The 16,349-nt window shown below is 54.4% G+C and overlaps 1 protein-coding gene across 1 annotated transcript; it reads right to left on the bottom strand.

Moving 5' to 3' along the window:
* Positions 1-10,054: 10,054 nt before the first annotated feature.
* On the bottom strand, positions 10,055-15,227 carry ELF3 (E74 like ETS transcription factor 3). The gene is made up of 9 exons (XM_043568910.1): positions 15,020-15,227; positions 14,413-14,583; positions 13,834-14,055; positions 13,542-13,628; positions 13,224-13,343; positions 12,937-13,026; positions 12,651-12,767; positions 11,556-11,751; positions 10,055-10,867 (listed from the first exon to the last, which is right to left on the bottom strand). Exons 2-9 carry the CDS (start codon positions 14,573-14,575, stop codon positions 10,753-10,755), a joined length of 1,110 nt encoding a protein of 369 aa, XP_043424845.1. The 5' UTR covers positions 14,576-14,583; positions 15,020-15,227; the 3' UTR covers positions 10,055-10,752.
* Positions 15,228-16,349: the final 1,122 nt, after the last annotated feature.

The raw sequence follows: 16,349 nt of genomic DNA, 5'->3' as shown, positions 1-16,349 counted from the left end.
TTGGGGTGAGTCTTGTATATTTTTAATGCTTTGGCCCAATTGTTCTTTGGAGGATTGGACAATTTTGTACTTCAACAGCAATGTACGATACTGCCCATCTCCCCATATCCTGGCCAATATTGTGCATTATGGTAAGTTTCCTCTTTGCTAACTTGGGATGGAGGGAGCAATGTTTTTTTCTCTTTGAGAGAATATTAATCAGGCTGAAGCCAGGAACTCCCCAGATAATCGCATTGTAGGTGCTTAATAAGTATTTTAGGAATAAAAGAATAGGTGAGTGAATGGGGCGCCCGGGTGGCTCAGTTGGTTGAGCGGCCGACTTTGGCTCAGGTCATGATCTCACAGCTTGTGAGTTTGAGCCCCGCATTGGGCTCTGTGCTGATGGCTCAGAGCCTGGAACCTGCTTTGGATTCTGTGTCTCCCTCTCTCTCTGCCCCTAACCCACTTGCATTCTGTCTCTGTCTCTCTCAAAAAAAAAAATAAACATTAAAAAAAAAATTAAAAAGGAATAGGTGAGTGAAGATAGACGCATGGAGATAACCCCATACAGTATAAGCTGTGGACTTGGGTCTGACACACTGGGTTCAAATCTTGGTTCCATTACCTAATGTTTGTACAATCAGAGACTAGTCACTTAGCTTTATTAAATCTTGGTTTACTCAATTGTGAATTGGAAATCATAATTCCTAAGTCATATGACTATTGTGAGGTTAATGAGATAATGTGCTTTAAACAAAGGACAGCACCTGGCTGGCTCAAGTCAGAAGAGGATGTGACTCTTGATCTTGGGGTCATGAGTTCGAGCTCCATGTTGGGTGTAGAGATTACTAAAACAAAATAAACAAACAAAAACAGTGTTAAAAGCATTTTAAAAGGGATACTTATATACAGTTAAATATGCAAATAGAGCAATAAGTAATATAAAAAGTCTCCTCAGGGCACCTGGGTGGCTCAGTCGGTTAAGTGTTTGACTCTTGGTTTCAGTCCAGGTAATGATATCATAGTTCATGAGTTCCAGCCCAGAGGATTGGATTCTCTCTCTCCCTCTCTCTCTCTCCCTCCCTCGCACGCCCTCTCCCTCATTCTCTTTCTTCCACACATGCGTGCATGCACACACAAGCACACACACACCCAAACACACGATAACAAATTATACACATTATTATCTGCTTTTATCTGCTTTTTCCACTTAATCTGTTTTGGAAATTGGTCCACATAAATGTCTGTATTCTTTTTAATTCAGTTTGATCTATCTAACCGGTACACTCCTACCAGACGTGTAGATATGCTTAAGAGCTTAAGCTCTGGAATCCAATTGTTGAGTTTGAGTACTGCTTTCAAAATGGCCGAGATACCTTGAGTAATTGGCCTTAGTTCTCTGCACCTTAGTTTTCTCATCAATAAAGTGGGGATGATATAGACCCACCCCAAAAGGTGGTTGTGAAGATTTAGAGAGTTTGCACATGTAAAACATTGAGAACATCTGACATGTGATAGCCGCTCAATAAAATGACTTATTTTTTTGTTTCCAGTATTTTATTATTTTCCCCCCAATTCTGCAGCGATTATCCTTGTATCAACATGGGAGTTTACCTGGAGGATGAGTCACTAGAAATGAAATAAAGATGTTCATGGGGGGCGTCTGGGTAGCTCAGTTGGTTAAGCGTCCGACCCTTAATTTCGGCTCAGGTCTCGATCTCACAGTTCGTGAGTTCGAGCCCCACATCGGGCTCCAGGCTGATAGTGCGGAGCCTGCTTGAGATTTTCTCTCTCCCTCTCTCTCTGCCCCTCTCCCACTTGCACTCTCTCTTTCTCAAACATAAATAAGTAAACATTTAAAAAAACACCAACAACAAAGATGCTCGTGAGTCCGTTGGGGAGGATTCACTGGTAGGCAAAACTACATGCACATTTGCATTTTGGGGTGGGGTCGGGAAAAGGATTTTTCTTAACGCTATCAAAGAAGTCTAAAACCCCCCTCAAAGAACCAATACGCACAGCATATGATACAGGGCCACCTCGATATGGATAAAGAATGAGTGGAGGTTGTGTTCCCATCCAGGATTTAGAGAGCTGAAAAGGGCATTGCTCCCACCCTAAAGACAAACAGATCAACTACAAAATCAGAACTTTTCTTGAACGTACCAGAGAGCTAGGGGCACAAGGCAACCAAGTAACATAGAACCCAAGGAGGGATGGGCCCGTCCAAGGAGAGATGGGATGTGAGAACAAACTAGTTTGAGGCACAGCGAGTGGGAACACACACCAGTCCACACTGGTGGGGAAGAACATTGCTGATATTTTTAACAAATTGTTGAAGGCTGAGGGCTGAGGGACATGATAGAGTCCCTGGGAGCTGCACATCCACAAGTGTTAGCTCTCTCTGTGGGCTCTTCACAGACCTCCCCAGGGGCTCAGGGGAGAGAGTGGGGGCAGGCAAGAGACTGGAGAGAGCCTCCCTCAGTGGTGGGAAGGAGGCCTGCCACTAAGGGAAGGCAGGAAGCCCCACCCAGACCCTTCCCCAAGAAGAAGCAGAAAAAGGAGAAGAGGAGATGGGAGAGGGAGGAAGGGAAATAAGAAGAGGAAGTGGAAAAGAACCTTTGGCTATTGAGGAAGCTGGCAGCAATTCTGTTGCCCCCAGGGCACAGGAAGGGAAGGGTAAAAGAAACAACTATTCATCTTGTGAAAAGGCGGGAAATTGTCAGGGACCAGAATCCTGTTAAAGCAGCCATTCTGGGGGAGGGAATTTTGCCCCCTGCCCCAAGGGGACATTTGGCTATCTAGAGACAGTTTGGGTTGTCACAACTTGGGGAGAAGGGATGGGTATTTGGTAGGAAGAGGTCAGAGACACTGCTGAACTTCCTACAATGCCCAGGACAGCCCCCCAAAACAAAGAGTTATCTAGCTCACAATGTAGATAGTGTCAAGGTTAAGAAGCCCTGTATTACAGTCTCCCACTGCAGAAGGAGAGGCAGAAAATTCCTCCCCATACAAGATCTGCCACAGACACAAGGCAGAGTTTGGCTGCCACAGGAAGGAGAGACAGGATGGTTGAAAAATTCCCACCTATGAGACCCAGACACACACGGCCTGCCTAACATGGAGACTAGGCTAGGACAACAAAATCCTCCTGCCCCCTCCCGTCTCCATGCCACCAGGCTAACAGGTCTGCAGTAACAAACAATAGCAGTCTACTATTGGGGATGGTAGGAGAGTACGGAGAGAGAGCCCTCCTGGGCACAGGTGCATAGGGAAGGCTGAAAGTTGAGGGTTGGGCAGAAATATTGAGAAAACCCAGCATCCAGAACAAGGTAATGCTGGAGGAACATGAAGCCAGTGGTACATGGAAGATAACCAACCGGAGCAACAGCAGAGCTCAAGCTAAACTAAGCCCCTGACCAGATTGACTCAATGCCTCCATGTAGACAGACACACACACGCCAATCGCCTAGCAGAGGAGGCATACCCACTCCCAGCGATATGGAGAGACTATTTATCTCAGTCTCTCCTGTTCTACACAGATGCCCAGCATTTAAGAAAAAATTACGAAACATACAAAAACATCAAAGAAAAAAATCCCACTCTCAAGAAACAATGTAACCAATAGAACCAGATTCACAGATAACCCAAATGTTAAATTAAAGGCTCTAGTAGAGAAGGTGGGCGACATGCAGGAAGGGGTAGGGAATTTCATCTGAGAGAGGAAAGTTGTAAGAGTCAAAGAGGAATGGTAGAAATTAAGAAATGGACACAGCGCGGTGCCTGGGTGGCTCAGTCGGTTGGGCGTCAGACTCTTGATTTCAGTGCAGGTCATGATCTCACAGTTTGTGAGACTGAGCTTGGGATTCTCTCTCTCCCTCTCTCTGCCCCTCCCTCGCTCATACTCTCTCTCTCTCTCTCTCTCAAAATAAATAAATAAGCTTAAAAAAAAAAAAAGAAAGTGTCTCCTAATTCACACCTAGACCAACGGTTTATGGCAAGCTTGAGTTTCCTTACATCCTCACCAGCTCTAGACCTCAGGAACGTTCTTATTATTCTTTGCCAGTTTGACATATGAAAGGGAGTATCTTCCATGTTCTTAAGCTGCTCTCATATCAAACAATGATAGAGAAGAGTATAAATGCTTCTGTCTCCATAGATTCCAGTTTCCCGAACCCCACTATTGGCCTTGCCTGGAGCACTTCATCTTGGCTAGAAATCAACCAGGGAACCACGCTTGTGTTACAAAGACTAAATCCCAGTATGCCTTGCAAACACCTAGCGTAAGGGAGGGATGGACCGAAGGATGCCGGGACTTTCCCCCCAGTGTCGTAGCCTGGGTCACTGAGGCTGGCGCAGGTGTGGAGGTGGGCAGGTGAGGCTGAGTCATGCAGGACACTGGGCATGGTTTCCTGGATGGGCTCCAGAGTTGACACAAAGCTTCCAGTAACGGGCAGCCGAGCTGGGCTAATTGCTGTTGCCTGAGCCCGGCCCTGCACAGAGCTGGAGGAGGGTGAGGAGGAGCAGGAGGAGGAGGGCCCAAGAATGAGGATTGCAACACTCCCAAGAGGGGGCCCCATGAGGATCTCAAAAACTGAAAACTTGGGGCGCCTGGCTGGCTCAGTCGGTTAAGCGTCTGATTCTTGATTTCAGCTCAGGTGGTAATCCCATGGTTCGCGGGTTTGAGCCCCGGTCAGGCTCTGCGCTGGGGGCGTGGAGCCTGCTTCATATTTTCTCTCCCTCTATCTCTGCTCCTCCCCTGCTCACACACACACACTCTCTCTCTCTAAATAAATAAAATAAACGTTAAAAAAAATGTTTCGGAAAACCTGAAAACTCCCTCTCCATCCTTCCCACGGGATCAAGAAGTTCCTGAAAAGCAACCCTAACTGAATCCACACCCCACCCCACCCCCACGCCGTGTTTGTGTGTCAGTAGAGCACTTCTGGAAGTGTGCGTCTGATGGTAGGATTTCAGGCTCGGGTGAGCAGTGAGACATTTGCATCGCTCAGCACCTCTCAAAGCAGAGTCACTTGCGGGATTGAGAGAAGAGGGTCAGGAAGTCAGGGTTCAAATCCTGATACCCTAAACTTACTGGCTCTGAAAACTTGACTTCTTTCTCTGGAGCCTCAGTTTCTCATCTGTGAAACGAGGGGCTCGTCCTGCCTTGCAGACCTGTTGGGAGGCGTATGTACACGACTTTGGGATTTCTGAGGCTGCAGCCCAGGCTTTCCGTTCCCTGGGTGACCTCTTCCCAGCTGGGTGTCTCAGCATGCAGCCAGGCACACAGCACTCAGTGAGCACTCACTGGGAGAAAGAATGAATGTGGTATGCTAAGCACAAACGTGACCCACTGCTTGGCGCCTGGTAGCTAACTCATAAGGGGTCAGCTGTCGACCTTGATCTCAGGTTCTGCACCAGCAGGCTGTGTGGCTTTGAGCAAGCCACCTTCCTTCTTTGAGCCTAGTCTCCTCACCTATAAGATGGGGCTTTGTCCATCTGGATCTTATGCTCTATTCTACAAATCACTGGTACATGGTTGTGATGTGGGGACTGATATAGGGCATGTTCTTCCTGAAAAGAGATGGAAGGAAAAGAAAAGGAAGCTTTGCCAGGTCTCCTTGTCTCTCAGCAGGGAGAAGGATACCTGGATGGGTCAAGGCTGCTGGGCAGTCCTGGCATTTGGGGGCACTCTGGATGAAGCAGCCATGCCCAGCCCAGAGGGTCAGGCGCTGATATTCTAGCGTGCACATGTGCCCATTATATGCCATGCACTGGACTGGACTGAAAATGTTCTTGGAGGTGAGAAAATGGGATACCTCCTAGCAAGTCTCGGAGGGCTCTTGTCCCCACCCCAGGCTCTCATAGTAGGAGCTGGTTGGCTTTCCAAACTTGTGAGGATGACTACTCTCCCCGTCCACACCCACTGCCATCATCCATTTACTTACCGACATCTGCAAGAAGCCATCATTTTGCCAGGTAGAGGGGGTACAGAATGAGCTCCTAGAATGAGCTCCTAGTCTGGGACCAATAAGGGGGGGGCAGGCATAGATATTTTCTTTCTTCCTTTTTTTTTTTTCTTTTGAGAGAGAGAGGGCTCGAGTGAGCTAGAGGCACAGAGAGAGAGAGAGAGAGAGAGAGAGAGAAGCGGGGCTTACCTGAAGCAGGGCTCAAGCTAACCAAAGCGGGGCTTGAACTCCTGAACCATGAGATCATGACCTGAGCCAAAGTCAGATGCTTAACCGACTGAGCCACCCAGGAACCCTAGATATTTTCAACCAGGGGTTATAAACTTCTTGCCTGTGGGTCCACATGGGTACTTTGCGGTGGCAATAGTGGTGAACTTGAGAACATATAGGGGAAGGCATGATTTGCTTCTGCAGACTGTGGTCCAGTGGGGGAGCTGTTTTAGCTCTGCCAGATACTCTGATCTCTCTCTTTTTTTTTTAATGTTTATTTTTGAGACAGAGACAGAGCATGAACGGGAGAGGGTCAGAGAGAGGGAGACACAGAATCTGAAACAGGCTCCAGGCTCTGAGCTGTCAGCACAGTTCGACACGGGGCTCGAACTCACGGACCGCAAGATCATGACCTGAGCCGAAGTCGGCCGCTTAACCAACGGAGCCACCCAGGCGGCCCCAGATGCTCTGGTCTCTTAAGAGAAGCCAGAAATCCGAGTTATTCTGTGAGAATTTTCCCAATGGCAAAAACTTGGCCACTTATTCATGTGTTTCTGATTGCTGCACGGCTGGTAATTCAGTGGAGCGCTGAAAGACCAGTGGGGCACAGAGGCACGGGCGGGGGACCTGTGCGGTGGTTCAGAGGGACTCGCTGGGAAGGGCCCCACACCTGCTTCCACGCCCTGCTCTGGCTGTTTCGGGATTGGTACTAATTTTTAACAAGGGTCGAAGTTTTCATTTTGCGCTGGGCCCTGCAAATTTTGCAACTGGTCCTGACTGGTGGGAAGATCGGAGCCCACCTGGTGGGGAGAGAGGGCAGAAAGGAGGGCAGGAAATGCTCCCCAAAGGGGTTCAGTTGTCCGTGAGGGAAGAGATGAGCAGTGTAAACACAGGCCTCAGCAGGGCGAGCCTGGGGGTTTGGAGAACGTGTGTGGGGTGTGGGGTGTGAGTGTTCAGCGTATGCCAGCTTGGACGAGTGTGTATGTGTGTGCGCGCCCGTGTTCCGTGTATGTGACAGTGTGTGCATAGGGGGAGGTGGTGGCCAGGGCAGGGAGAGGCAGGGAGAGTCACCGGGCAGTTTAACAAATATTTATCGAGCACCTTCTGTGTGCCAGGCGCTGTGCACGGTGCTGAGATGAGTAAGCCCAGTCCCTGCCCACAGGCCCTCACAACCCAGTAGGGGAGAGAGACTTAGAAACCGGTAACTGGAAAGAAAGAGTAGACTGAAAATAAACCCTTCACGCAAATACAACCACTTTATCGGCTTCACCCAGGAGGGCAGGTGAAGTCAGACTTCCCCTGAACTGGGGGAGGGGGTGGCCGTGGGGAGAATCCGGGAACTCTCCCAGGGAGGCTCAGGGCCAAGGCCCAGCACCTCCACCCCCGCCCCCAGCAGACACACCCAAACATGGGAGGGGTGACCTCCCTCCGACCTGCCCGGCAGCACACCCGATCCCACAGACGCAGATAAGAGGTGACCAGCAGCCCGGGGCAGGACCTAAACAGCCCGGCCCCACCCCAGGAGACCCAAAGCCCTGGGCAGAGACAGGGCCCGTCTCTGCGGGAGGGGGTAGTCCGGAGCTGGTGAGAGTTGGGAGCGAGGGTGGTTGACCCCTGACAGAGAGGACACCAAGGAGGGTGGTTGACCCCCGACAGAGAGGACACCAAGGAGGGGGGACGAGAGAGGCCAGGCTTGGGGCCTATGCCTGGGCTCTGCATGTCCTGAGGGGAAAGAAGGTGGAGAGCAATTTTGGGGCCAAGACCTCTTGGATAAGAAACATGTCCCTTGGGGCGCCTGGGTGGCTTTGTCAGTTAAGTGCCTGGCTTCCACTCAGGTCATGATCTCGCAGTTCATGGGTTCGAATCCCATGTGCTGACAGCTCAGAGCCTGGAACCTGCTTCGGATTCGGCGTCTCCCTCTTTGCCACTACCCCGCTTGAGTAAATACATACACATTAAAAAAAGAAAAAGAAGAAGAAAGAAACATGTCCCTCATGTGGAGCAGAGGAACTCTCCCTGCCTCTCCTGGGTTCCCCGGGAGTACTGCCTGGAGGCAGGGGCCCTGGGTTCTGGTCTCTGCTCACCAGGCGGGGTGACCTTGGACCAGCTTCTAGCCTCATCAGGCACATGGGGACGCCCAGTCTCCTCAAAGGGCTGTGGCTGCGGATCAAATGAGATAATGGGGTGAGGAAAGCACCTCATAAACCGAAAACAGCAGGACAAAGGTCGGAGTGTAGTGCTGGGCCCATAGCCGCCTCCCAGCCCTTTGGCAGAGGATGAAGGGGCTTGGCCTCATAGTCCCAGCTCCATCCCAGCTCCCCTCCCCCAAACAGACCCCCCCCCCATAGTTCCAAGCTCCCCTCCCCAACTCAGACCCACCCACGGGTGAGCACCCACCATCAGTGTTTCCTTTTTTAGAGCTGAAGAAACTGAGGATCAGGGCGGTGTGCTCTAGGTTCCTAAAGCTCATCTTCCACTCTGGGCTAGGTGGCTTTAGGCAACCAGAGTCACCTCTCTTTAGGGCGTGAGGACCCCCAAGATAACACGGGTGGAGAAGTTAGCATGATGAGCATCGTCCTTTCCAAGAAATGAGATCATTATTAGGCGACGTTGCCAAAGGCTCCCCGGCTGAGAAGTGGCCCGGCCAGCACGGAAGCCAGGTCGGTTTGAGGCTAATCCTTCCTCTTACTCTCTTCGACTAACTTGCTGGTACCAGCAGCAAAAGGAAAATTTTTGTCCAAAATGGCTCCAGAAGAGTCTAGCTTCTTTAAGGACCCCACTACTTTCTCCAGCCAACTTCTCCGCTTTCCTTTCTACTATTCCTTGTTCCTCCAGAGCAAGCCCCACTCACACACACACATACACACGCACACACACGTCCGGTTTTCTAAGTTCCCTTCCTTACCTGCATCCTTCAGCTAATAATCGGTTATTTCGAAGGCAACTAAACAGCATTTCAAACTTACGAAATGCCTTTTTGTTGTGCTCTGTGGAATTTGAAGCCTCAGACTTCAGGAAATTTCCACTGGAAGATCATCTTTATAAGGAACCATACATACACCTATCAGTAAAACGTCCTCTCTAAAACCTGCTGCAATATCACTGTGGAGACAGAGTAACACAGTTCTGGAATCTACTGAGGATTACGTCAGCAGAGCCCGAACCCTGACGATGCTCCCAAGGACAGGCTACTACTACGGCACCAAAGTACTGTCCTAGTGACCTTGGCCGAGACACTGGCCCTATTGGACCTCACCTTCTGCATCTGTAAGATGGGAATGACAAATCTCATTTGGGGCGGGGGGGGGGGGGGGTGGTGGCAAGATTAGGTGCGATAAAGTGCTGTCTGGCTCAGTGCCTGGCATACACGAGGCTGGCAAATGTCTATTCCTTCCCCCATTCTTCCTCATCAAGGATTCATTTTGTTTTCCCAGTTTGTGGCCAACTTGCCCAGAATACTGAAGCATCTATCCCACGAGGCTGGATATGCAATTTTAGACTTCTTAGAGTGCACCGGGGGCCAAACCCCAGATTTATAGCAAGCAAGTGAGCCCAGGGGGCTGACATGGCCAAGGTCATTGGGGGAACGAGTCGCTGCAGCACGACTGGCCCAGTGTGCAGCAGGCTGAGCTCACGCCCTAGCTTGCAGAAATCCTGGGAAGCTTTCTCAGCCCTCAACAGCCTGGGCTTCTTCCCTTGCTTTCCTCCCAGCCCCCAGGCAGCCGGTCTGTAAACCCAACCCTCCAGATCTAGGAAATCCATCCCTACCTTGCAAGTCTGCTTCTGCCTTCACCTCTAGCCCTGTAGACCTCCTGTCCTGGCTCCTCTCCTTCAACCCCATGACCTTATCCAATCCAGAGGCCCAAATTTCAGTACACAGGTAGCTAAAACAAAGGTTAGAAAAAGCCCAGAAGACACTTTATTGGAGGTCTCTACCTCCATTCACAGGAAAAAGGAGCCAGGAGCCCCATCCTCAGGGGCCCGGCATCTCCCTGCCCCTCATCGGCCCGGCCAAGGGCCGAAACAGTCAGTCAGTCTGGCCACTAACACGTGGTGGGAGAGGAGCGGGGAGGGGAATGTCTTAGAAAAAATAGATCTCTATGTACATCTGACGTATTTATAGCACATAAATTAGGGAGTGCTCTGACCCCTGCCTGCAGAGTCCAAGCACGGAGGTGGAAGGCAGTCCAGAAAGCAGGTTCAGGAGGACCCCGTCCTGTCCCCTCTCACAGCACTCCTGGTGCTTCCCTCGGCCTCCTCGGCTCAGTCCGGGCATCTGGAGGAGGAAGGTGCTGTCTGTAGCCGGTGTCTGGGTTGGGTCTGAGGAGGCACCAGGTAAAAGAAGCTACACTTGCGGACAAGTCAGCAAGACGAGTCACCTCAAACCCCAGGGCTTGTAATTCCAAGAAGAGGGCAGAGAGGAGAGGCCACAAGCCCCGGATCCGAGGACGGTGGCTGACAGGATACCAGAGCCTCACAGCTTCTCTCCGCAGCACAGCCGGAGCGTTGCCCGGATGCTGGGACCTGCTGGTCTTCCCGGGAGGGGCCGCAGGCCTCAAGTCCTTGCGTTTGGTCCCGGGTCTCGTGCCGACCCTCAGTTCCGACTCCCGGCAACTTCTTCCTCCTTCCAGCCACTAGAGTTTTTGCCAAACTTGTAGACCAGCCGCCGGCCATCCACCCGCTCTAGGATTTCCCGTTTGTAGTAGTACCTGGGCGGGAAGAAGGGTGGTCAGAGGTACCCGGGTGGGGAGCCGTCTTGGACTGCGGATACCTTCCTCCACCTGGCCCAGCTATCCTCAGGTGACCTGTCCCCCTGGGCTCCAGCCCCAGCAACAGGAGTCTGATCCACTTCCTGTAGCTTTTCTTTTCTTCCCTCCTGCAAGAAGGAGCTGTTCTGCTCCATCGTGGCACTCTGGCCTAGAATGGTGTCCGAAGCCCCTGGTCTTACCCTTGCTCGTTTAGATCTTAATGGCTGGGTCCCAGGGCTGATCATGAAACCACATGATTTTAGGGCTGGAAGCGCCCTCAGTGACAATTCAGGGGGAAACCGAGGTCTAGACGGGCAACTTAAGGAGAGCCAGGTCTTGGTGTGGGCCTCAGCTCACGCTCTTTTCGCCACGGAGAGTTTTTCTCAGGACAAGCTTGCAGGAAGCGCAAAGAAATGTTGTCACAGAGAGTTTCTGGTGTTGGCTGCACCAGCCTACTTCCTCCATGCCCTCCTTTAGTCCGTGACAGCGGCGGACACTGCTCTTATCCTCACTCCACAGGACGCAAACCTGCCAGACTATGGCAGTGGTCGGAGAGCGGGCCGTGGGAGCACAGGTTAGCTGTCCCCGGCAGCCTCAGCAGGTCCCCCAGGGTCTGGCTGGGTCACGAGGACCCCGGCCACCTGCTCACCTCATGGCTCTGCTCAGCTTCTCGTAAGTCATGCTGTTGTTCCTCTTCTTCTGGCCCCAAAGCTGGGCCACGGCCTCTGATCGCAGGAACTTGAAGACACCCTCTTGCCGATTCTCCCACTTCATGAGACCTTCATTGAGTTCCGGGTGGAGGAGGATGTCCCGGATAAACTCCCACAGGTGGGTGCCTCTGGGGGCTACAAGGCCAGACGCATCCGTCAGTCGGCAGTCCAGGGGGGGACCCCTCTCCTCCGAGGCCGGGGGGCCCTATCTGTCCCGGCACACAGCCTCCTGATGCCTGTGTAGTGTAAGGGCTGGTTCCCTCCCGCCTCCCCCCACCACAATTCGGGGACCACGTCTCACACAGCACAGATGTCTTACTCGCTCAAATATTGATCAAACATCTGGCTGGGATGGGAGAGTGACTGAGATGCACTACTGCCCTCGAGGAGCCCACGGTTCAGTGGGGGCCGCCGTTAAAAAGCAAACAGGCCAACAGGTGGTGAGAACTTGGCGAGGACAGGACCGGGGAGCCGGCCCCAGCCCAGGGGACAAGGGGACAGCTTCCTGGGAAAAAATAGCTCCCTGAAGACAAGAAGCAAGCCAGGCCTAGCGCGTAGGGGGAGGGAGACTGCATGCATAAAAGCACAGAGGCAAGAAGGAGCTCGGGGCCATCACCCGGTGGTGCCTGAGGCCCACGCGTCCAGCCTGCAGACGGGGCACAGTCCTCTGCCTGAGCCCCCTGGGGCCCTTTGGGCCCTCCCAACACCCACCAGCTGCCTCCTTACACCACCAAGGGTGTCCCAGCGGGCAGGACAGAGCCAAGTGCAGACAGAACTGGAGTGGGTGGGCAGGTAACCTGGGCTCTGGTCCTATGGGCCTTCCTCCAGGAGCCTCAGTTTCCCCCTCCTATCCAGGACCACCAACCTAGGCCCTGCCATTAGGTGCCACACAGCCCTGGGCCTGCGCACAGCCATGACGGCGGGAGGGAGGAGGAGCGTGGACGGCCAGCGATCACGGGAGAAAAAGCACCAGCAGCGCCCCCCCACCCTGCCCCCCAGGCCTCAGCCCAAAGGGGGTGACCCCAGAAGCTCACCGTGCTTGCTCCTCTTGCCCTCCAGACACTCCCGAGACTCTTTGCTCAGCTTTCGGGGCCGGCCCCGTTTCCGCTTCCCGTGCTTAGGATCCCCCTTCTTATAGTCAGGAAAGCCGTCTAAGAGAGGGGAGGTGGAAGGTCAGAGGGGAGGGAACTGGGGCTCTCAGGGGCAGCCCTTCTGCGGAGGAAAACCCTACAGGAGAGCAGGGAAGAGGGCAAGGACCGGCCCCGTGGGCACTGCCCATTGGGACACCCTCCCGGGGACCAGGAGGCTCCCTCCACTCACCCCTGGAGAAGAGTTTGCTGTCGGTGAGATCCAGATCCACATCACTTCCACCGGAGTCTGAGGAGTGGGGGCTCTGGGAAGTACCAGTCCCTAGGGGCGGCGGGGTCACAGTGAGTCCCCTTGCCAGCCCATGCCTGCCGGGGGATGGGCCACTGAGGGTCTCAGGACACGCTACCCAGCCAGCTCCTATTTGCCCCAGAAAGCCTGGGCTCTAGTGGCGGGAACCAAGGGCTCAGGCAGGAGTGTTTGGGGGAAAGGGAGCCTGTGGCCCAGACGAGGGCGCTTACCTGCAGTGGAGACATCGGAGCTGCCGGGGGAGGGGGCCCCGGTGCCGTAGCTGCCGGGGAAGTAGGGGCTGGCCTGCCGGCCCTCCTCAAGCACCTCTTGGCTGAAGGGGCTTCCCTGGTCTGGGAAGAGGTCAGGGTTCAGACAGAGCTCGGAGGAACAGGCAGGGACACTGAGCTCCCCAGGGGTCTAATGACCTGCTGCTTTTCTAGCCAGGGGAGACAGAGGTCTGGTGACAGAGGGTCAGCTCCAGTGCTCTGGGGAGAGGCAGAGACGGGATGGGACAAGCTAGGGGAAGGAGTGAGAAAATGGCTTCTCACCGAAGGGGCCCAGCGTCTCCTGGAAGGCCATGCTGTCCTTCTCCAGCAACTCAATGATCCAGCTGAGTTCATCGGGAAAGCTGGAAGCTGATGAGGAAGGGAGGAGGGGTCAGAGGCCAGGCTGGCATCGCACGGTCCCCTCGCCCCTCAGCGGTTCTTTATCTGTGCCCACTGGCCAGGGGCTCCGGGTCCTTCCCACAGCCATGCTGACCTCAGCCTAGGGTGTGGGCCGGTCCCTAGAGCAGCCTCCCAACCGAGAGGGAGACAAGGGCAGGAGGAGGCCTGGACTCACTGAGGTCCCACAGCTGGGAGTAGAGTTGGTCCCCCAGAGGCCCAAAGACCAGACGCAGCTCCTCGGGGGCACAGTTGCAGAGCGTGGCCCCGTCCATGTCGCACCGTGAGAAGTCAATGGAACTGGCGTCGTATTTGTTCTTCTCCACTTGGTAGCTGATCCAGTCCAGAACCTGGGCCTTTGACCAGAACTGGGGCTGCTTCCCCGACCAGCTGGCCTTCTCTACAAGAGGCCGGGCACAGCGTCAGGTCAGCTCGAGCCACCCGGCCCCTCACAGCCCATTTCTGGTGCCCATCTGGGATTCTGTGTGAATCACCACCCCCCCCCCCCGCCCCACCTCTCAGAGGAGCCTCCCAGGAGGAGGGGCGGGAGATGGGGTTCGCAGCACCCTCGCCCAGCACCTCACTTAGCCGGGCACTGCCCCTCAACCCCAACACCTCGGCCTCTTACAAGCCACCCCATGCCCCTAGCGCTGGAATTTGCTGGGGGGACCCTCCTCCCCGCCTGAAGTCTCCATTTATCTAACAGGTTCTTAGAGGGATGTCTCTGTCTCTCCCCATCCCACCTGCTGAGACCCACCTGGGCCCTCCAGTGGCATCTGGGGGTTGCTCAGGGTCAGCACCAGGTCCTCAGCCCCAAAGGTGGCTGCAGCGGGAACAGAAGCCAGGGCGGGTTCCTCCGGGCTGTACATAGTACTGAAGTAGTTGCTGAAGACGTTGCTAATCTCACAGGTTGCAGCCATGAGGCTACCTGGGGAGAGAGGCCGAGGCTGGTGAGGACCAGGGTCCTCCCTTTCCCCTCTAGCTCTTCTGTTCTAGCCAAGCCTGGGGCAGAAGGAGCCCCTAGGGGCGCGGAGGACGTGAGGGTCAGTATCCCTTTGGACACCATCTCTTCAAGAGGGCTTCACGATTTCAGACCACGGTGTGGGCACTGGGCCGCCTGCTGGGCACCCCCCACCCCGCCCCGCTCTGGCCCACCTGGGTCCCTGAGTGGGACTGGCAGAGTCAGGGCCACTCTGTCCCTCCCAGAGACGGTGCCTCGGCGACCTTCAGGACACCCCCACTGCCCTACACTCCTGCTCAGGGGGGCTCTATAAGGCGGAGCTGCAGTGGGTGGGTTTAGAACTAACCATCCACTTGACCTCTCAGGACCCAGGCTGGGGAATACGACAGGTGGGGGGTCCTACCTGAGTGGCGGGGGTGTGGGTGTGGCAGGCAGGCAGGATTAAGGGACAGCGGGCCGGCGAGAAATCCAGGAGGCTAAAAGCTGCACCAGGTAGGTCTGGCCCGCACTCCCCCACCCGCCCTAAATAGAGGCGAGTGGGAGCTCCTCCCCGAGCCGGGCCCTTATAGTGCGCCTGGCGGTAACCTGAGCTGGTGGCTCATTGGACGGAGGGGATTTCCTGGCCTTTAGACTGGGCTTCTGGCCCCAGGTGATTTGCATATTTTGTGCCACTTGGCCCGGATCCTAGCGGGCGGTGCTGGGAAATCAGGCCCGGCTGGTTTAATGATTGTCAGAGTCTGTCATGTCGCACCCTCTGGGGTTGGGCACAGGGCACTGGCCTGGGCGGGTGGCAGGAGAGTTGCTGGGGTGGGCATCTGTACTTTCGGCCATCCTCTGGCACAGGAAATTCCTCAGGGGGGCCAGGCCAGGGATGGGCTATGAGGGGCAGGGGGAGGGGAACCTGGTAGAACTGGGTCGGAAGGCTGCTGGTCCCCCAAATGGGTGGAGAACTGTGGACGAGGGTGCCTGGCAGGGAGAGCAAATCGTGTGGTCTAGGGAATTTTCCTACAACACACAGGATCAGGGCAGGAAGCCTCTCCAGGCCTAGGCAATATTCATGGGCTCATACCGGGTGGGGGCCGTGGCTGCCAGCCTAGCCTCAGGGCCCCATTGTCCCCAAAGTTCCCATAGGACCCACCCTACGGGCATCTCCTTTGGTGGTAAAGTCTTGGCTTGCTTTGCCTACCTGGGCCCTATGCAATCACCAGGGTCGCTGCAGCCCCTTCTGGAGAGGCCTGGCTGTCCCTAAGCCCCTGCCGGAGTCCCTGGAGCCTCGGGGCTGCCTGCAGGTGCTGGAATCCTCGTGGCCCTGTTTATTCCTCCGTCCAGTCTCCTGGGCTCCACACCCTCGGTCCAGTTGACTAGTACCTGTCTGCTACCCTCTAGTGGCCAGAAGTCTGGCTCCCTGGGTCACGGCATTCCATGAAGGGACCGCTCGGTATTTACCATTTGCGAGGCACTTGTAACGTAGTCTCCACTTATTCCTCACAGAAACGCTGTAAGGAATGTATGATTGTTCCCATTTTGTGGATGAGCAAATCGTAGCTCAGAGGGGTTTCATGACTTGCCCAGGCCACACAGAGCTGGTTAAGTGGTGGGGCTGAGTCAGTCACCCACCGGCTGGGGCTCTTTCCAGATACCGTGTGTATCCTGGCTTCAGGGTCCTCCCGCTCAGCTGCTCCGCCAGACCCTTGCCCTCCCTACGGGCACAGTGAGTCCTTCATGTCTGTGGT

The sequence above is a fragment of the Prionailurus bengalensis genome, chromosome E4 (genome assembly GCF_016509475.1).
Source record: "Prionailurus bengalensis isolate Pbe53 chromosome E4, Fcat_Pben_1.1_paternal_pri, whole genome shotgun sequence".
Taxonomy (NCBI): Eukaryota; Metazoa; Chordata; class Mammalia; order Carnivora; family Felidae; genus Prionailurus; species Prionailurus bengalensis.
The sequence above is the reverse complement of the archived record's forward strand: the minus strand, read 5'-3'. Positions and strand labels throughout refer to the sequence as shown.